The sequence below is a fragment of the Tubulanus polymorphus genome, chromosome 8, assembly GCF_964204645.1.
Source record: "Tubulanus polymorphus chromosome 8, tnTubPoly1.2, whole genome shotgun sequence".
NCBI lineage: Eukaryota > Metazoa > Nemertea > Palaeonemertea > Tubulaniformes > Tubulanidae > Tubulanus > Tubulanus polymorphus.
Genome location: NC_134032.1, coordinates 2,279,163 through 2,300,631, shown reverse-complemented (window position 1 = coordinate 2,300,631; position 21,469 = coordinate 2,279,163). Strand labels below are relative to the sequence as shown.

At 35.2% G+C, this 21,469-nt stretch overlaps 1 protein-coding gene across 5 annotated transcripts in view; it reads left to right on the top strand.

Annotated features, from left to right (window-relative positions):
• Positions 1 to 8,034: 8,034 nt before the first annotated feature.
• Positions 8,035 to 21,469, top strand: part of LOC141909487 (beta-1,3-galactosyltransferase 5-like) — a 109,124-nt gene continuing 95,689 nt past the window's right edge. For 4 of the 5 annotated variants that reach the window (XM_074799876.1, XM_074799875.1, XM_074799877.1 and 1 more), the window contains exons 1-2: positions 10,610 to 10,705; positions 18,870 to 19,872. In XM_074799876.1, the coding sequence (XP_074655977.1) occupies positions 10,668 to 10,705; positions 18,870 to 19,872 (1,041 nt within the window). In that variant the 5' untranslated portion in view covers positions 10,610 to 10,667. Of the gene's footprint in view, positions 8,145 to 10,609; positions 10,706 to 18,869; positions 19,873 to 21,469 lie in introns of those variants that run through there. The other variant, XM_074799879.1, reaches the window with a different exon arrangement.

Below are 21,469 nucleotides of genomic sequence, written 5' to 3'. Positions count from 1 at the left end.
TATCGGGAGGGGGGCATTTTATAATCATCCATTGCTCAACTGTTGAAAAACTAGAGGACCAAAGGTCCTGAGGCTCGAAAAATATCAGAAATTCAAAGGCGTCCCCCTTTCGAGTTTAGAACATTTATATTCCGTGGTATTATACTGGTACCTTCTGAAACATGGCCACGGCCACGACTGCACATCAATAAGGGTTTGAAAATAGGGGTGAGAAAAGGGCCCAGAGGGTTAGGTTTAGGGGTCCTCCAGGGCTAGGGGAGGTTAGGGTAAACCTTCAGACGATTTGCGATCGAGATTGCAATCTTTTTATTTAAATGAGAAAACTGCGTTGTATTATAGCATAGGAAACCATCGTTTTTTGACAAATAATTTCACTTCCTTGTACGAGACGTTATCTTGTGAATGACCCGGGATCATTATCTCTCTCTCCTCTATTGACGCACTCTAATAATAAACTTTTGAAAACACATAATCGTCTCTGATTGAAATATCTAGAGGGATAGGGGCTTGAAGGTGGGCGGATAATTGAACATAGCTTCCTTATATCACAGTCGATATTGCCAAAAAATGAATGATAAATTGATTTTGAGATTTGAGATTTTTATGTATTTTTTATATTTCGTATTATAATCGATTTCGATTCCTGCTCGAGTTGCGTGGTTTCAAAATGCTTCACAGATATATTTGCATTTTCTAAAACCCTTTCGAATTAATTCGCGTTATTACCAATTTCCCTCAGGTCGAGAATCAATCTGCGAGGTCCAAACAGTCGACTTATTTTCCCCTAAATCAACAGGAGTTTCCATTTAATACTTATTGGCTTTCATTAGTTCATTAATTAGACGCGGTTATTTTCTAATCATATTTCTACTATCATCCATTCTATCTTTGTTATTAGTTACATTAAGTGTATAAAATAAATCCTGGACCTTCATAATCTGAATTGAAATACTCTATGATAAAGGAATGATGGCTGGATATCTACCAGAATCTATTTATCATCTTGCCTTCCTCGTAAATGGTCACTATTTTCGAAATAACCTAAAGCCCGGCGCACGCAACCGCTCGACAACCGGCGACAGAAATCGCTCGTCGTCGAGAGGATTTACTCCGCATCGCGCCCCAATATCAAACATGTTTGATATTCAGGCGCGGATCCGGACTATCGCACATGCAGCACGTGCGGTAGTCGCAGTTTTCAAAAGCCCTCGAAAAATGTTTGTTTCGGGAAAAAAGTAAATAAAAAGGAACACAATCTGTCCGCCATAAAAAAATAATTACCTTTCTGTACTAGGACTAAAGCAAAATGTGAATGGAAATAAATTGACCAAAATCATAAAAGGCAATCTAAGGCATTTTCCTTTACCCAAAAAGGCACTATTATAAAAGAGACTTATTGTTGCTCTATAAATCTAATCGAAAAAGGGGAAATTTCGCCAAAAAATCTAAAAAGGCACAAGCAAATTGAATGTTAAGGCAAATTTAGTGGCATGATACCAATAAATGGCACTCAAACTCAAACCCGCTCGCTGGGCATTAATACTGGCCCTTTTCAAAGTTGGTGCCCTTTTTTCACTGTGCTGTAGTCACCGAATGGCTCTGAATCCGCGACTGATATTGGGAAATTGCTGTCGTGTGCTAGCTGCAGCTGGAAACGCCCGTCGACAAGCGAGTCATCGACTAGCCAATGAATGTGCGAATAATTATCACGTGATACTTTGCGGTCTGAAGCGCCCATAAATGACGGCTGTATAATAAAACACCCGCATCTATTAGAATCGTCATCTCGTCACATTTCACACTAGCTGCGCCTTCCTTGTATATTGTCACTATTTCGGGAATAATACAAGAGATCATTGTCTCTGAAGAGCGTTCAAAAAACCCTCGGAAATATTATCTTAATTTTGCTGCGTTGCGATTTATTCTAATCATTCCGATTAAACTAAAGAACGTTTTTGCTTAAACACACTTTCAATTTTGAAATCGAAAATTCGTCTTTTTTATAATTCTTTTTCTTTCTCTGCAAAACCATAATTAACTTTCAACTGTTATAGCAATCAAATAAACTATAGATTTCTACACATAACCATAACTATATCAGGAGCTGCAGATGCTGATAGATTGGCTAAGAGTTAACCAGTCGATAGTTGACATAAGTCGCGATCACACGGAGACGATTTGGCCCGGGCCAAATTGGCACGGATCAGGCTCGGGTCAAATTGGCACGGATCAGACCCGAGTCAAATAATACAAACCAGATAATACAACAGCAATCTCATGCTAAACAGTTCCTGGAAATTTCTGGAAAGACTCAAAAGTTTTCCAGAAAATTTCACCCTTTCGATATAGGCCTACTGTATCAGTTATGAACTCACAAACCGGCGTCGCTTGAAAAAAAACTTATGTAAACCCGAATTCAGATTATATTTATAACTCAACATTACAAACCCTCATATGATATAAGAGCGCATTTAAAGAACTTCTTAAAAACGCTACGTCCGGGATGTTTAATGCGGCGACAATCGCCTATATTTAAAACAAGATGATGGTGTAACCACGCGTAGCCAGTTAGACCCTACTCTAGTAGCCGAACTCAATCCAGCAAATTCTGAGAGTTTGTTACCGTTTTATTTCCAAACTCAAACCGGCATGGTACCTTAGAAAAGTCGATGATATTTTTGTCATTTTTTTTTAATTAATTCTAATTACTAATTTGCACGTAGATATTTTGTTATTACTAAACTAGATATATTTGCTAATAGAAATTTTTAAAACTAGGATAATATAATTTCTGATGCATGTATCGCGCGTGTTGTTTGCTGAGTCACAGAATGACGTCATTTTTGATGCGAGTAGGTAACTAAAAGTCACCGATTATCCAAGGCGAATATTCGGAAAAACGTCGCGGAGAATTTGACGTTTGAAAACTAATCAAGTTTTCCAACGTAAGAATATTACAGGTTCAAACACGCGTTCAATGCGGAGTTTCCCCACTAAACCCGGGTTTTAGAAACCCTTCTCGAAACAGAAGAGTACACGCCCGCATTGAACCCGCGTTCGCGTAAAACATCGCATTTTCGCTGGTGTAGACAGTAAACCCGCGTTCAATGCAGCGCTCGGCGCCGCAGTTAACCTAGAACTTGCACTACAGATATGGATTCTTACTTACCTAAACTGCATTAAGAGTAGACGCTACTCACCACGGGTTTTGGTTGAAACCCGGGTTCAATGAGCTAGTGTAGACGCTACTCACCGCGGGTTTTTGGTTGAAACGCGGGTTCAATGAGCTAGTGTAGACGCTACTCACCGCGGGTTTTTGGTTGAAACCCGGGTTCAATGAGCTAGTGTAGACGCTACTCACCGGGGTTTTTTGGTTGAAACCCGGGTTCAATGAGCTAGTGTAGACGCTACTCACCGGGGGTTTTTGGTTGAAACCCGGGTTCAATGAGCTAGTGTAGTCGCTACTCACCGCGGGTTTTTGGTTGAAACCCGGGTTCAATGAGCTAGTGTAGACGCTACTCACCGGGGGTTTTTGGTTGAAACCCGGGTTCAATGAGCTAGTGTAGACGCTACTCACCGCGGGTTTTTGGTTGAAACGCGGGTTCAATGAGCTAGTGTAGACGCTACTCACCGGGGGTTTTTGGTTGAAACCCGGGTTCAATGAGCTAGTGTAGACGCTACTCACCGCGGGTTTTTGGTTGAAACGCGGGTTCAATGAGCTAGTGTAGACGCTACTCACCGGGGGTTTTTGGTTGAAACCCGGGTTCAATGAGCTAGTGTAGACGCTACTCACCGGGGGTTTTTGGTTGAAACCCGGGTTCAATGAGCTAGTGTAGTCGCTACTCACCGCGGGTTTTTGGTTGAAACCCGGGTTCAATCAGCTAGTGTAGACGCTACTCACCGGGGGTTTTTGGTTGAAACCCGGGTTCAATCAGCTAGTGTAGACGCTACTCACCGGGGGTTTTTGGTTGAAACCCGGGTTCAATGAGCTAGTGTAGACGCTACTCACCGCGGGTTTTTGGTTGAAACCCGGGTTCAATGAGCTGTGTAGACGCAACTCACCGCGGTTTTTTGGTTGAAACCCGTGTTCAATGAGCTAGTGTAGACGCTACTCACCGGGGGTTTTTGGTTGAAACCCGGGTTCAATCAGCTAGTGTAGACGAGGTTATAGTTTACATAAGCAGAATACAAATTACAGTAAATTAGACTCGGAGGGGTGTGTAAAAACTAAGAAATAGAAACTGGTCTGTCGGGATCGGATGGTGAAACATGTGCGGTTAAAGCCGAGGCATTATGAAAGTTCCCCAAAGCAAATTTGACGACCGGTCAGTAGAAACCGATGTTGCTCATTGGCTCGGCGCAAAATAAAGGGGGGGGGGTTATGAAATCCAGACCGATGATAATCAGATTAACCACACGTACCGGGATAGGTACCGGGTCTTGAGCGTTAAACACCTACGGAGTGAATGATATAAAATCGCCGGTTAGATTTATTACTAACTCATATTATTCCTGTTTTCAGGTGGAAGAATAAGCAAGTTTTCGCGGTAAATTGGACAGAAACGGATCGGGCCATTAACCAGTGTTTGGGATAACCGGAGACATTTAGATGGATGGACTCATCTTACAGCAGTTATCAGCGGGAAACACGAATAACCGGTTTTCAGAGTAGAATTCCGAGGTGTAGATTCATTCTATGATATTGAGCCCCAGAATCCAAATTTACAATTCTGGAGAAATTTTCGATCTGCAATATTTCATCAGATCCTAACAGCACTTTCAGGGTTAACTTTAACATAGCTATTTTCTGTCCTATTCTCGAAGAATGGTCGACGTCGGAAATCCGGAACAGAGCGAAGAGAGTGATACTTAACTAACAGCTTGGAATACCAAAACTGGGACTGATTTATTTTTACACACAAACTTATTTATATACATTGAGATACGAGACAGGTGGAGACATGGAAAATGATACAAAAACAAAGGTGACGAATAGTGACATGACAGTGAGACAAACAACAATTAACGCATTAGACACAGACACACTGTCTCAAGAAACAAAGAGCATATTACGCGTAAACATTTAAACATTAAAGGAATATAGAATATAGATGAAATGTATACAAAAATTATGATGGACATTTAGTGTTGTTAAATAACGATGATACATTTGATGGATTTACATATATCCGCTATTTCTGATATTTCGTATATTTTTGTACTATAACTTATGTGAAATAAGCTTCAGAAGAACATAGCATACGAATATTAGTGTTCCGTTAATAAGGATTGGTTTATGTTTCTAAGGATTATCTGGTCTAGGTTGTTCCAGGATTGACAGTAGTTCCAATTTCATGTAGTCATAAGGTGGATCATTTCATATTCTGTAGTTCAGTTTTCTCACTTTGTTTCTAGTCTCTTTCTAGTGTCTGTAAATCTTACTGTGAAGTTGTGACTTGCAGTGTATTTTTATGAGTGTTCTCAAGCGGTGGATCATTCAGTGAGTTTAATTGACTGTAGACGGCAGCACTAGCTGGTTAACGCATACATATCTCAAAACATCCTACAAATCAGTTAAATAAATTCATCAAAATAGGATTAGATGTTTATAGATCCCTATAATAGTTAATATATTGTAAATAGTGGATGTTTGTATCATTAACAACTTTGTTATATTTTATCGAGAAAAGTTCCTAATTCCTAATACTAAGGCTTTCCAAGCATCCAGCCTCGTATGTATGTAAATTGTTTATAATCTATATATCATTTATACTGCATATGTACATGGCGAAATAAATATTATTATTATTATACATTATTTTTTACCTATTGATACGCCGGTCAAAATCCTCTCCTTAGTCGTATAATAATATAAGCAATAATCGGTCCCTGGCGAGAGAACGTGTCCGCGCACAAACCCAAGTAAAACTAGAATACCGGAAATTTTGAATGGATATAACAATACAAGATGAATTTATTTACCTTAATGTTTTGAAACACAGCTCTCCAGTTTAACACAATCCAAATCCTAGCTCTAAATTCCTATTGCACTCTCCTGTTGGTAACCCGTCCTGAATCAAGTCCCAAACAAGCTTTTAACAAGTAACTATCGAATCCCTATCGAGTGTCTTTTGAGTGTCTACCGAGTGGCTGCTCTCTCAAGATGCGGGTCCCTTTTATAGAAAGAATCGGCATTCTTAAAATACCGACTCTCCCACTCGACTTTTGGTAAGGAGCAGCAACGTAACGGTCATGACTGTAATGTGCGATTTATATCATATTCGATTTGCTGTATTCTAGAAAGACATTTTTGCTCATGGTCAGGCATATAGTACATTTGCCGGTAGGCAGTAGCAGTTATCAACATAAATTGAGGAAACTTTCAAATTATTTCAGTTGAATATTTTCCAAAGTATGTGAACGATGCATTTAGGAATTTTCGAGTACCAGGTAGTATTTTATTTTTGATTTATTACGGTAGGGCATACCGTACTGAATTATGACCGGGATGGTTATAACAGTGACGGAGCGTGGCGCAATAACCCTTGGAACATATTTCCATGATAATTCATTCATAGATCGGTTATATATTCTTTCCCGTATATCAGGACCAAATGCAATTGTTGTCCATGTATTAGCAACGACAACGCAGCAAATCTTATATAATAGAAATCGCACATTTATAGATGAAAACTCCGTTTCATTCGTCGTAAATACGTACATTTGTCGGCATAGTCGTAGCTGGAGCTTCCCCGAAGTGGTTGCGTGAATAATCCCAGGTTTGAAGTAAGTTTTGTCAAAGTGCATAGGTCTTCGTTTTAGTCATGCATAGTTTTAGTTTTGCGTGTGTAGGTGTTACTAAAGCTATGCACTACTAAAACGAGGACCTATGCACCCGAGAAAAATAAACGAACATTTTACGTTTCCTTATGTATGTTTATATCGAGTAGGTCCCTATTGCCTATACTCATCGACAGAGGTGGTTGAATATACTGATACACCGGTCACAATCCTCTCTTTAATCGTTATCTATAAAATACTTGAGTAAGGCCCTGGCGAGAGAACGTGTCCGTGCACAAATCCGAATGAATAAATTGAAATACCGGATGATAATATTGAAGATAATATATTTTATTTACCTTGAACAAAGAATGATTTTCCTAATCCCTATTGTATATGAATCCCTATCGTTCCGAAGCTTCTCCTATCCTGCTGTCGACACTCGTCTTACTAGGGTACAGATTATCTCCTCTCTCTCGATAGCGGCCCCCTTTTGTAGAAAGAACCGGCATTCTCAGAATTCCGATTCTCCCACGCAGGGTCTTCCGCTTTTTGGCAAGGAGCAGCTACCCAACTGTCATGACCGTTTTTAGTAACGGAAAAATTTAGCCCTACTGATTTGCTGATCTAAAGGTTTTTTAGAAACTGATTTGCTGAAATAAACTTTTTCTTCCAACCCTCCTGTCATGACGCGTTGTGATTTACTCACTACTTGCAAGTCGTTGTTGAGAAAGCAGCTATTGTCTGTGAATTACCAACGAGCGCATACAGACAACAGAAACTTCAGACAGCTAGTTTTAACATTTAACACAAATTAATTTTTCTAAAACATTAGCGATTATTAACAATTTGTTCTTAAACAACATCTAGATTACTCAAATTAGATATCTTTTCAAAACTTTGTTTTCTTTTCCAATTACAGTACAAATTCATTGTTTCTTTTTTAAATTATTGTAATTAACTACGATTCGGTATACATTGTGATTGATCATCAATTCTTAAATTATTTGAAATACTTATACTAATCATTTTATCTACAATTTAACTGATTCTATTTTAATACAGGATAAGCAAAACAACCACATCTTCCTAAACTTCCGGTTTTTCCTTTTACGGAAAGTAGCCGGGAATATCATCAAGTATCAGCGTGATCCCTTCACGAGCCTCATTATAAATACACTCCATTGTTCCGACCCGACCAAATATGGTTCCAACTATTTAAAAGTTTTATATAAAGATTTTCTGAATGTTTGCCAGATCTCACAGCAGAAGAACCGAGAAAGAATTGTTGTTTATAGACTGATTTATGGTTTGCGTTGGTAGATGAAAGCATCAGACAAGAACTTTCGTAATTCTTACTACTAGTACGTTCCTGTCTAACGGCCTTAACGTAACCCCCACGCATACGGAAACAACATTAAGAACATTTCTAAATACTACGAAACATTTTCAAATACTACGAAAATCTAGCTGTGGATCAATACAGATAGCGCCCCTAGTTATGATTTCTAATGAGTGCATAGGTCTTCGGTCTTCGTTTTAGTTGTGCATAGTTTTAGTAACACCCGATATAAAGGCGCAATTCCATATTCATTTTATAAATCGCATAATGATTTCAATATAACTGAATCATTAAAAGAACAATTCTGTGATGAATTAAAAAATGAATATGTTAACATAAAGATGAAGTCTATAATAGAACATTGAATATTTGGAATCATTTTGGAATGAAAAATCATGGACAATTAGTAGATTTATATTTAAAATCAGATGTATTATTATTATCGGATATATTTGAAATGTTTAGAGATGTAAATCTAAAATGTTCTAATATTGATCCTTGCCATTGTTATTCATCACCAGGATTAACTTGGGATTGTGGTTTAAAATTTACAGATATAAAAATGGATTTGTTAACAAATATAGATCAATTATTATTATTTGAAAAATCTACAAGAGGAGGAGTTTCAGGTGGATTAGGTGATAGGTTTTTCAATGTAAATGATAACCCTGGTTATAAGTTATTATATATAGATGCAAATACTCTATATGGTTGGGCAATGATAGAACCACAACCTTATGGAGTATTTGAAATTAGTGAAGATTTACAACATGAAAATAATGATAAATTTGATTGGAAGAAAATAATTCTAGATATTGCAGATGATTCAGACACTGGTTACTTCTTTGTTGTAGATTTAGAATATCCTGAAAACATTAAATTTAAATCTAGAAATCTAGCATACTGTCCCGAACATAAAACTGTAACACATGAAGAATTATCAAATTATCAAAAAAGAACTAAACCTGAAAATCATATTCATACAGAAAAGTTAATGGTAACTCAGGAAGATAAATATAATTATGTAGTACATTATAGAATGTTGAAGTTTTATCTAAAACAAGGAATGATTCTAAAAAAAAGTACATAGATATATTTCATTCAGTCAATCTAAATGGTTAGAAAAATATATAGATTTTAACACCAAACAGAGAACTAAAGCTAAAACTGATTTCGAGAAAGATTTCTTCAAGTTAATGAATAATGCATTCTATGGTAAGACTTGTGAAAAAATAAGAAATAGAATGATATTGAGTTAGCTAGTAATGATAAAAGAATTAGACATTTACAAACATATCCTAAATTTATTGGGAAAAGAATATCTTTATGAAAATTTAGCTGCAGTTAAAATGAGAAGAACTTCTATAAAATTTAATAAACCAATCTATGTTGGTGCTTCAGTTTTAGAAATATCAAAACTATTAATGTATGAATTCTATTATAATGTATTACAACCTCATTTTGGAGAAAAGCATATTGAAATCTTATATACACTTTTGCAGAAAGATATTAAATTTGTGTGGTCAAAAGAGTGTCAAACGGCTTTTGAAAAGCTTAAAATTTTTCAATGGCTGCTCTTCAAACTCTGCCCATTCTCAAGTTCCCAGACTTTGACAAACCATTTATTCTACAAACTGATGCAAGTAATTTCGCATGTGGTATGGTATTAAGTCAAGTCGGTGAGGATGGGAAGGAACACCCAATCGAGTACGCCTCAAAACAGTTTAATAAGGCAGATTAGGGAATTTACCATGGGGATTTTTGCCGTGGGATTTTACCTAGGGATTTTTACCCGGGGAAATTTTACCTAGAGGGGTTTACCATGGGGATTTTTACCGGGGGGGGGGGGGTTACCCACAGGATTTTTACCGCTAACCACCATCATTAGCAGGAGCTATGCGTCGGAAATACATAAAAACTTAGAAGGGATACCGTAGGAATTACACAAATCTAAACGGTAGATAGAGGTACGACATTATGAAATTGGTTGGTAGGGATTAGAAAGTTACGGGGCCATTTACTCTACTATAATCTAATATCAAAGAGTTGATACGTTGTCGATACATTTATCTTGACTTTCTCTTTGTACGATCCATTCATAATACCATTTTTTTTCAAAAAGAAATGCAGCATTTAGAAATTCTGATTTGAGCCCTATTTCAGTAGATGATCTTCTACACGTAACCTATTCGAACGTGTTTCTTTTCTTTTTGAACAACAAGTGCCGGCAAATTTCTATCCGGCCAACAAACCGACAAAAGGATAGTCACATAAGCTATATAGCTTACTACACAAAACCGTTTTTTTTTGCAACGACCTACATTTCATCTAAACTCATTAATTATAAATGCATTCGCAGGGCCTTTTATCCGCTGGCCCCATAAACAAGTTGAATCGAATGATTCATACACCGGACATACAAACCTCCAGATGGCACCACTAGTATCTCTTATTTTTACTTCTCACTTGAATCTAGTTTTGAACATGCCCTCAATTGAAAAACAAGTCAACGCGGGTGTCTAGTTGAGCTCATTTGGATCTAACGATGATGATCTTTCTAAGAATCTCTCGGAACACACCAAGGTTCGTATTACAAATTTGGAATATATGGGAGCAGAATACATTTAAAAGCTGCGAAATTCGCGCCCATCCTCACGGAATTAGAAGCTTTAATGATTTTTTTCTTCGAGAACATATCAAGACTGAGAGTTGGTCCCCGCTAGTGGCTTTTGATATTGCTGCTTTATCCTAGAAATGCCTTTTATTTTCTTCTTGACCGCGGACTTCCAATTATCCTGGATCCGCCCCTAGAACTGGAGTGCTAGAATGCCTAGAATGGAACTGCAGTATGAACGGGTGAATCTTCGGAAAAGGCACTTGGAAATTCGGCAAACTCGATATATTCATAGAAATTACTTTTTCTTAGATTGTAGTTTTTTTTAATGGCGAAAACTCATATAGGCAACAAACGAATTAGAATACTATGGTAGAACTCACCTAATAGGAAGGTTTCCAGACACCAGGTGCCATTTTGAAACAGTTCCACATGTCCTGTTTTGTTGGACAGATTTTAAGATTTTCTTAACTAAAACCTTTAGCGCGATTAATTGTCGTTTATCACTCTTTTGGCACAAAATATAAACTTATGAATCGTTAGAAATGTAGCAATTTCTATTTTCAGATGGTGTTTATGCATTAATTCATAAAAGATAATAACTCGACATAAAGTCTAATTTTCATTTTTCATAAATGATCTCCCCGAGACGGTGGTGGATATCGACGGGAAATCGAATTTTGAATTAAAGACGAAAATATTAACTCGAGATAAATCGGCAAAACTATTTATTAATCGTAAATGATTTTATGTTGCTCAACCAAAAATACAATTTTGTTATTCCTAAATGATGTCCCTAGAACGCTTCCGTAGAAAAGTAATTTCGTGTTTTGGCCCGAGTTAGATGGTCACGGCAAACTCGAACTTTTTACTAAGACAAGGTGCATTTGTATTTTTCAACTGTGACAATTTAATTCAATATGCACTGGCCTTCAATTGAGGGATTACTTGCCTTTAAGAAGTTTTTTCTTTCAATTATGATCTCGAGATTTTGCAGAAAACTAGAAAATCGTTTTAAAACAAAGCATTTTCCGATTTTTGATGCGTTCCGTTCTGCGAAGTATGAAAATGAAAAGCAAATTTTGCCGTAACATTGATGCGGAAGAAATATCCCATTCATTTTCTGAATGAATATTAGTAATTGGTAAATCAGGGTTTCAGACCAGAGTAGGAGAGTACGACACACACTCATCACCACAAGTTATTTTCTTCCCTAATGAATGGGAGACAGTGAGTACCAGACAGAAAACAATAATGTTTATAAAAATCAATATTATTGCCCATATTGTAAAAAATACATCGATAAATCTGATAAATCTCAACATGAAAAAACTGCAAATCATATAAAAAATTTAATAGATTTTGAAACCCCAGAAAATTCCAATGAAAGAAAAGAACGATTAGAAAATATGAATGTGGATGAAATAAAATGTGAAGTTTGTAATGAATTTATAGCAAAAAGGAATTATAAAAGACATCTCGAATCGCAAAAACACAAACAAAATCTAAGTAATAATGTTTTAGGAACAGATCATAACATCTGATTTTAAATATAAATCTACTAATTCACCATGATTTTTTATCTAAAATGATTCCAAATATTAAATGTTCTATTAAAAACTTCATCTTTCACATACTCCTCTTTTAATTGATCATAAAATTGTTGTTTTAATAATTCTGTTACATAAAAATCATCATGTGTTCTATAAAATGAATAAGGAATTGCACCTTTATATCTCAATAATTTAAAATCTTGTTCATTTGGATAATAATGTCGAGTTATTACAAAATTATTATCAACTAAACTTTTTGCGAAATTATCTAACGAACTTGCTAGAAATCTATAAGAATCTAAAAATCTAATGCAACCAAATTGAAATGAAATATAATTTTCAGATGTTTTAGCTAATAGTTTGAAATCATATTTTCTTACTTTTGCTTCATTCATAGCATTATATTCTTCTATTTCTTCATTAATTGCGCCCAAACTTCCTGATAATTGTTTTATAAATAGATGGGTATCATAGCCTGATAAATTATGAAATAATATTGGTACGAAATTAACTTTCTTAGCTTGTAAATTGCAATCTTCATGAGCAGCTCCACGATATTCTGAATTTAAATGATCATGATCTCTAACTTTTTTATCAAATGAATTAAAACGTTTTTCACAGTAACAACAATGAGTTGCATAATTAAAATCAATTTCATCTTCTTTTGTCATAACTATTCTTTTATTTTTGTTTAATAATTTTGCAAAATCATTTTCTAATTCTATAAAGTTATTAAAAAATTCATTAACTACATCTTCACCTCTAAAAGAAATATATTGACTTTCATATAATTCAGGATAATTTGATTTTATATAAATTCCATAAGCAGCAGCTCTTTGATGAACTTTTTTAATTGTATTTATAATTGGTGGGTCTCGAATTATATCTTCATTTAGTTCATTTCCTTTATCCATTGATTTTAAAAATTGCTTTTTATTATATATTTCTTTTCTATCTTGATCAGTTAATTCTTTATTCAACGATTCAAAATCCCCATAAATTACAAAAGGAACAATATTTTTAAATTTATGATTAGTAAATTTCAACTTACAATCTTTTCTTGTTGGCATTATTAATTTACAAAAATCTTTATTATCACATAATTCTTTGTTTTAGTAACGCATTCTCAGTCATAAATTTAGATAAACATTTTCTACATAGATAAATTATATTATGATGATCACTTTCTGTTCTAAAGAATAAATCAATTTGTTTTAACCACATATAATGTCCATTTTCATCTTTTTTTTTAATATAACAAATCTATAACATTTTCATCATCATAATATTCTGTTAAATATAAAGCTTCTAATGTATAATCTTTAATATTTTCACCTTTTGTCTCTGGTAATTGCATTAATTCGAATACATTTATTTTTAAATTATTAACTTTTTCTATTTCAGGAACAATTTTTATAGTTACAGGATATTGATCAACTTTATATAATGTTTCATATTTCCGGTAATTTGTTATTCTAAATCTATGAGTAATATCTTCTGTTGGATGTAAGCAACTAATAGTTGACCGTAGAAAACATTTATTATCTTCATTTTGAACATTTATTACTGCTTTTGTTGTAGATGGTAATTTGATATAAATTGTTGCTTTAATATCCCTTTCTGTTTTAAAGTTTGAATCATTTTTAAACATTGTTTTACTTTTTGATGCTTTATTCGTTTTTGTATTATAGATATTCAAATCTAAAAATATAATTTCATTCAATGTTAAACCAGAACCCTCAAAATATCTTTCCTCAATATGACGTTTAAATTCATTAAATATTTTTTCTAATTTCTCTTTTATTTGTGTTTTTGAAATTATTTCTTCAGAGTGTGTTTGAATATTATAATCCATTTTTTTTCTGATTTCTTAAAACTCACTTTCCCAGAAATAGTAATTTTTGGATATTCAACATCGGTAATAAAGTCCATTATTTTTTCCATGATTTCAAAAAATTTACTATAAGCTTATATTGTTGTACCTTTAAAAAATCAAAATACAATAGCTGCAGGTCCAATTTTATCGCGTAATGTTTCTAAGATTTCAATTGTATCTTTTATTTCTAGTGAATCAATATAATTTCTAACATTTTCCATGTAAGGTTTATATGAAATAAATTTAGTGTTTGGAACTGGTTTTTTTACTTGTTGAGGTTTATCATCAAAATAATCTGTTCCTAAAACATTATTACTTAAATTTTGTTTGTGTTTTTGCAATTCGAGATGTATTTTATAATTCCTTTTTTGCTATAAATTCATTACAAACTTCACATTTTATTATACCCACATTCATATTTTCTAATCGTTCTTTTCTTTCATTGGAATTTTCTGGAGTTTCAAAATCTATTACATTTTTTATATGATTTGCAGTTTTTACATGTTCATGAGATTTATTATTTTATCGATGTACTTTTTACAATATGGGCAATAATATTGATTTTTATTAACATTATTGTTTTCTGTCTGGTACTCACTGTCTCCCATTTATTAGGGAAAAAAATAACTGGTGGTGATGAGTGTGTGTCGTACTCTCGTACTCTGGTCTGAAACCCTGATTTACCAATTACTAATATTCTCTCCAAATCGGATTTTTTTCGTACCTGCCAAATCAGACGTACGTATACCTGAATTGCTTAGATAATGAAAAGATAACAGTTTCCAAGTCGAGCGTTTGTTAAAGGTCTCGTATGGTCCTTTTTTCGAACGCAGCACACAAGCTCAACTTACAGATTTGGACACAATCATTATTTTCATATGAACTCGAACTCGATCGTAGAAAAACGCAAAACGAAACTATATAGGTTGATAATTTATCGATTTTATTGTTCAACTCGCTTCATTTACATGTCATACGTAACCCACATACATAGAAGAAAACGACTTAAACGACGACCGGCCAAGATTTGGCCTACGAAGCACAACAGAGTTTTTGTATTCAAATGTACTGTTGATTGCGTTCAAATTCCTTGAGGTGGTTTGCTTGGATGATGAAGTTTGCTAGCTGGCTAAGAGACGCGGGGTTGTCAGTAGAGAATAAATCCAACGGGGTTATCTGAGTCGATGTGCAGAAGCCTAATTGTTCTTAGAATATGAAACACTGGGCAGGCGCATGCTCAATCTGCTGCAGATTACAAAATGTACACAACCTCTGGGTCGCGTGCGAAAAATTGAATTGAATTCACCAGCAGCCAGTCTAGCTCCGATAGAATTATGAAATATATCTAATTTTGCAAAATAAACTCCAAGATTCATAACTGTAATCATAATTTTAATTATCATTATAATTGTTACTGTAATTGATGTTGTGATTATAAATAATTAGCTAATATCTGTGACATAGTGCACGTCGACTCGCACAAAACCCCTTATAATATAACACATAGTTATCGATGTTTATCAACAAGAAAACGTGTTTTGGATGTTTGACTCGCTATAACCTAAAAACTAATAAAGATAATCGAAAACTGTAAAAAGTATATATGTCTATTGATCCTGAAAACTTCAAAAATGGAGATTAAGATTTGTAAGAATTAAGAACTTTTGAATGGCATGAGCAATAATTAAAGTTGAATCATCGGGAAGACGATATCTATGTTTATAATTTTACCAGCGCGCATTGTTGCATTAACTTTATAAATGAGTAATATCATACAAAGTCTAATTATCAGCCGAGTTCATCGATATTTTTACTCGGTTTCTATCTTAATCCAATCCAGAGATATGAACGAAATAAAAAAAAATTAAACGGGGGGGAAAAATATGGACAAAAAATCAATGCGGGTACCCAAAAATGGCGCATGGAAACTGTAAAAAGGCTTATTGTAACGTTTTTACGGCATCAGAAATTGATGAGACGAGAAGATACACAATATCCGTGTAAGATGAATAACAAGAGATAAATCCCGATACAAATTCAACCAAAAAATGAAAATTTCTACAATAAAATGGTTAAAAGAATTTTGAAAGAATAAACAACAGTTGTTGATATTTTTGCCGTCAATGTGGGTACCGAAAGACATTCGGGTTTACGATCTTTTTTCATCTGTTTGCAAATTGCGGCCGGTCATTATCTCTAAAAGTTTGCGTTTGAATGTAAATTTCAGAAGTAGTCTGATTTGCTTAATTTCAAACGGGATTTTTTGAAACGTTCTTTTTGCCGTAATTACAAAACGCGTTAAGTTCGTTCCTAACATTGTGAATTCGCGGCTGGCTTGAAGACAAATATGAAGGGTAAGGTGTCCCTATTTACGGAAAAAAGGAACTTGGAAATTCGGCGAACACGAAGGTACTTTCTATATTCGTAGAAATGTTGTTTTTTTCAAAAAAGGAAAATTCCATCGATATTCTTCGAAATTAGACCATTCGATGCAGAACGAGCATGGCCAAGCCGCACTTTGACGATTAGCTTTCCACCTTTCCACTTTTACCTACGTGTTAGCCATTTTTTAAATACTTTGTCCTTCTTGTGACGATATATGGAGAATCCCACTGTAATATACAACTACAAAAATGAACCTTCTTAAGCTAATAATTTATTGATTTGACGTTTTGACATAACCTTTTCAGATCTTTCTTGCCACAGTGGTGCTGGTTTCTCTTTATGTTTTACATATACATGTGATTTTTTTAACCTACAGCATTTTCACATCGTACCACGACGCGTACCAAGTTTTATTGTTGCATCGCTCTGAACTTGCGCGCATTGTGAGATTCTTAAAAGCAATGACTCGACAACATGATTTATTCCGCAGTCTAGCAATTTCTTTGTACTCAGGGAAGACCATTTGAATGAAAACCGGTTTGATATTGGAACACTAGGCCTATGACGAGTCTCAAATCTGGTTCCACACTTTGATACCCTGTATTCCCTGGGGTGTATCCATTAAATAATAATAATAACATATATTTCTAAACCGCTCTCCACTGCGTTTTAGAGCGCTTTACATAAACTATACATTATCATATTACATTTCAATAAAATGTTGTTTAAAAAGGTCGGTTTTCACACCAGATTGAAATTCATCAATATCTGTGCAGCTGCGTAAATAAAAGGGCAGATAGTTCCATGAAATTGGAGCAGCCGAAGCAAAAGCTCTTTCCCCGTAAAAAAATTGTATTAAAAAGTACATGAGACAGAATAACTTCATTTGTACATCTAAAACATCGACTAGGTCTATGAAGAGACATCATTTCTTTAATATACAGAGGGGAAAGACCATTTAATGCTTTGAAAACCAAAAAAAACTGCCTTGAACTAAATACATTTGTGTATAGGTAGCCAGTGCAATTCAAAAAGAACTGGCGTTATACTATCAAATTTATTTTTTGTACAATAAGGTATGGGGGCTGAGTCGGGACATGTGAAAATTTTTTTCGTCCTCCACGAAAACGCGCAAAAACAAATCTGACCGCGCAAAAACAAACTTTTAACGCGCAAAAACGAAATAATCCGTTTTTGCGGGCTAAAAGTTTGTTATTGCACGGTAATATCTGTTTTTGCGCGTTTTCGTGGAGGACGAAAAAAAAAACTTTATATGTCCCGAATCAGCCACCATAATAAGGCGAGCAGCAGCATTTTGTATGGTTTGAAGACGACCAAGTTGACATTTCGTAACCCCAAGTAGTAAACTGTTACGATAGTCGAGCCTAGAAGTAATAAAGCAATGCACCAGTCTCTTTGTCAGGGCTTGGTCAAGTAGCTTTCTGATTTTACTAATTCTGTACAAAGCAAACGAAGCAGTTTTACATACGTGGTTAACATAATTATCCATCGTCATGTAGGTATAAAAAATACATCCAGATTTCGTACATTATCTGATAGAGATATAAAGGAGTTTCCGACATGGATCTCACTGAAACTGTTTTGAGAATTCGGTCTAAACTTCGCGATGAGAAAAGGATAGCCTCTGTTTTAGGATCGTTTAAAAACAATAAATTATCCCTCATCCAAATGCGTATATCAGCAATGCAGGATCCAATCTTACATTAAACAGAATTGGGCTTTTTTACAAACGATGTATAATTGTTTATCGTCAGCAAACATCATATGATCCAGACCATGCTTTACAATAACATCATTTAGAGAATTGACAGTGAAATCACGTGCACTCACCGGGGATCGAACCCGGGTCTCGTGCGCGTAGAAAACAAGCGTGCTTATCAGTATACCAACAGAACTAGTCCACTTGGCCATTGGTTATACAGCTTCTGCTATATGCGTGAACCTTCTGCTATATGCGCAAGTTACGGTGGAACCAAAACTCTGCATGGGGATTCGTCTTGTCGTTTTCGGAGGATAAATCCCAACGAAACCTCGGCGTAGCGTTAAAAACGAACAAAAAACCGCGTTAAAACCTTCTGGTTTTAACACCACGTCAAAACTAAAGGCTGGTTTTAACGTGTCGTTAAAACGATAGATGCGAAATTTTAAAAAAGTTCATGGAGTTCGTGCGTCATTTTATTTCTATTTTTCAGTGTGGCCCGAATCGGCCACCATACCGGACAGATGGTGATATCAAACCGCATCAACCTGCTCAAACTATTTTCTTCCATAGCCTGAAAACTTTTAATCTATTTTCAGATACATATGGATATTTCTAGCCGCATTATGTCAGGTTCTACTACTATTCATCCTCCTACACGGCAAAATCGAGCCACTACCACCCGAGGTGCAAAACATGGATAGAGATGACGAGTCGTCACCCGAAATCGCCACTGCCACTGAGATACCACTGCCAACTCCTTTGACTGGGAATTTACGAGATATCGCATTCGTTATCAACAATACCACAATATGCTGGGGAAATCCCAAAACTATTGTTTTCATCATAACACGCGTACATAACTACCGACAGCGTCGGGTGATTCGCGCAACTTGGGCCAAGCCAACCAGCGATATTCGATTTGCTTTCTTGGTCGGATTGCCGGATGCGACCGATCATCTCTGGGATTGGTTTCTGTTCGCCGAAATGACCACGTACGGCGATATTATACAGCTGGGTGTTGAAGATACGTATGACAGACTGACAATAAAAACTGGTGGTATGATTAAATGGGTTTACGATTATTGCCGACACGTGAAATACGTCATCAAAAGCGACGATGACATGTATTTGGACGCGGCACAGTTCACGTCTGCGTTAGATGCGCACGCAGATCAGAACGCGTATTTTGTGTGTAAAGTCTTTTTTCGCCCAAAAGTCAATCGAGATCCGACAAGTAAATTTTTTGTCGGCCGAGAATCGTGGCCGTTGTCTACTTTCCCGAATCACTGTTGCGGCAGCGGATACGGTTTTACGGCGAACATAATTCCCGACATGTGGGGAACGGCTCTAAAAACTGATCTAATGAAAAATGAAGATGTCTGGTGGACGGGTATCGTAGGCATGAAAATAAATGGTGTTAAACTAATCAGCGATGAACGCATACATTTTACGCCTTCGTTGAAAAACTGGTGCGAAGTGAAGCCTTACATCACGACGCACGAGTTACAACCTGAAAATATGCTAGAAATATGGCGAGAAAAGCTGGCCGGTAAGACCTGCCCCCCGCCGAAAAGACCTCGTTCAACAAACAAACCAAAGGTAAACAAAAAAAGGAATAAAAGAAAGATAAATAAGCAGTAAATGCAAGCGCAATAGTGGCAATATATACATCAACAATGCAAAGTTGATAGCGATGATAATCATACGATAAAATGCCTCACGAAAAATGTTCCGCTTTGCAAGATCGAATAATTGTCATCCTTACTAACTTCAACTAACTGGATCATCTGCCAGGAATATGCCACAGTGTTTATCCCCGTTAAATCACGGACTCTAGGATAGAGGAGTGAACAGTTTGTTTTTGAGTCGATGGTTTGATAATGTTAATCTCACATAGTACAGAGTAAGTGTGACTAAAACATGACGTTCGTAGTGAAGTTACGTAGGGATTCCCCGATGATGCCGAATGATGACGTCGTCCCTGTTGTGATCAAGACGGCCGTGTCCGTCGAAAGGCTAGATGTTAAGTCATGAACATTTTTTTAGCGGTATGCGCAGACTAATCTGAGCCGTGAGTTAAAAGTGAATATTTCTGATGATTTGATCGTTTATTGTAAGGACAACAAATCATTTCTAGATAGATTAAAAGATATCACAAATGTCAAATCTGTAGATTATAAATTTAAGAAGTTAACAGAATTAACAATTCATAAGAAATATTTAATTACTAATATTGATACAGTTACTAACAAATATGGAGATAAATTAGTTATTCACTTAGAATATTGATAATAAGGATTGAAAGGAAAAAAATATAAATTCAGAACATATTTACCAGATAGATTTCATAGATTATCTAGCGGAGATTTTGAAGAATTGTGCTCTGGTGATTTCTATTTCATATATAAGGGTAAGAATGAAAATGGGCACCATGAAATAGATTTCGAATTGAAATATGTAAAATAAATGGTAGAATTAAAAGAATATAGAATATTTGTTGATTCTAGAAGACTCACAAATTATAAATCTCATAATTTACTAGTACAATTAGATAGGGAATTTAAGAATATTATAATGTATCGGATAAATCTATTGAACATAGAGTCTTTTTAATTCATGATAGAAATAAAAATAGATAGTTTCATCATTATCTTAAACCTGGATTATATAATTTAGAAACATTAGCTCAAGAAATTAATAAAAGAGCACGCTCAAAGATGGGTGCATCTGCTGGATTTGGATTAAGACTTATAAAAAGTGATAGCTCTGATAAAGTAAGAATAAAATTAGGAAATGAAGATCAGCATCAATTTCTAGTTAAAAACCTTTAGCTAAAATTTTAGGAATAAACCCAGATGTAAGGATACGTAATGCTGATGCTACACCAAACTTAATACCCTTTACACACTTTTATATTTATTGCAATTTAATTGACCCTACAAAGACATTTGAAGCAACTAAAGATACAATTTGTGATTCTGGTTTTTTGAATATTTTACCATTGAAGAATGTTAAAGAATTTGGAACTCAAATAAAGTATAATTTAGCCGAGTGCGATTTCAAACCATGCATTCCTCAATCTAATTATTTTAGATTAGAAATTAGAAATCATAATGGATATTTAATTGATTTGAATAACTTTCCTGTAATTTATGAAAAGAGTAATTTTTTTCACTATATGAATGTATATAACTGT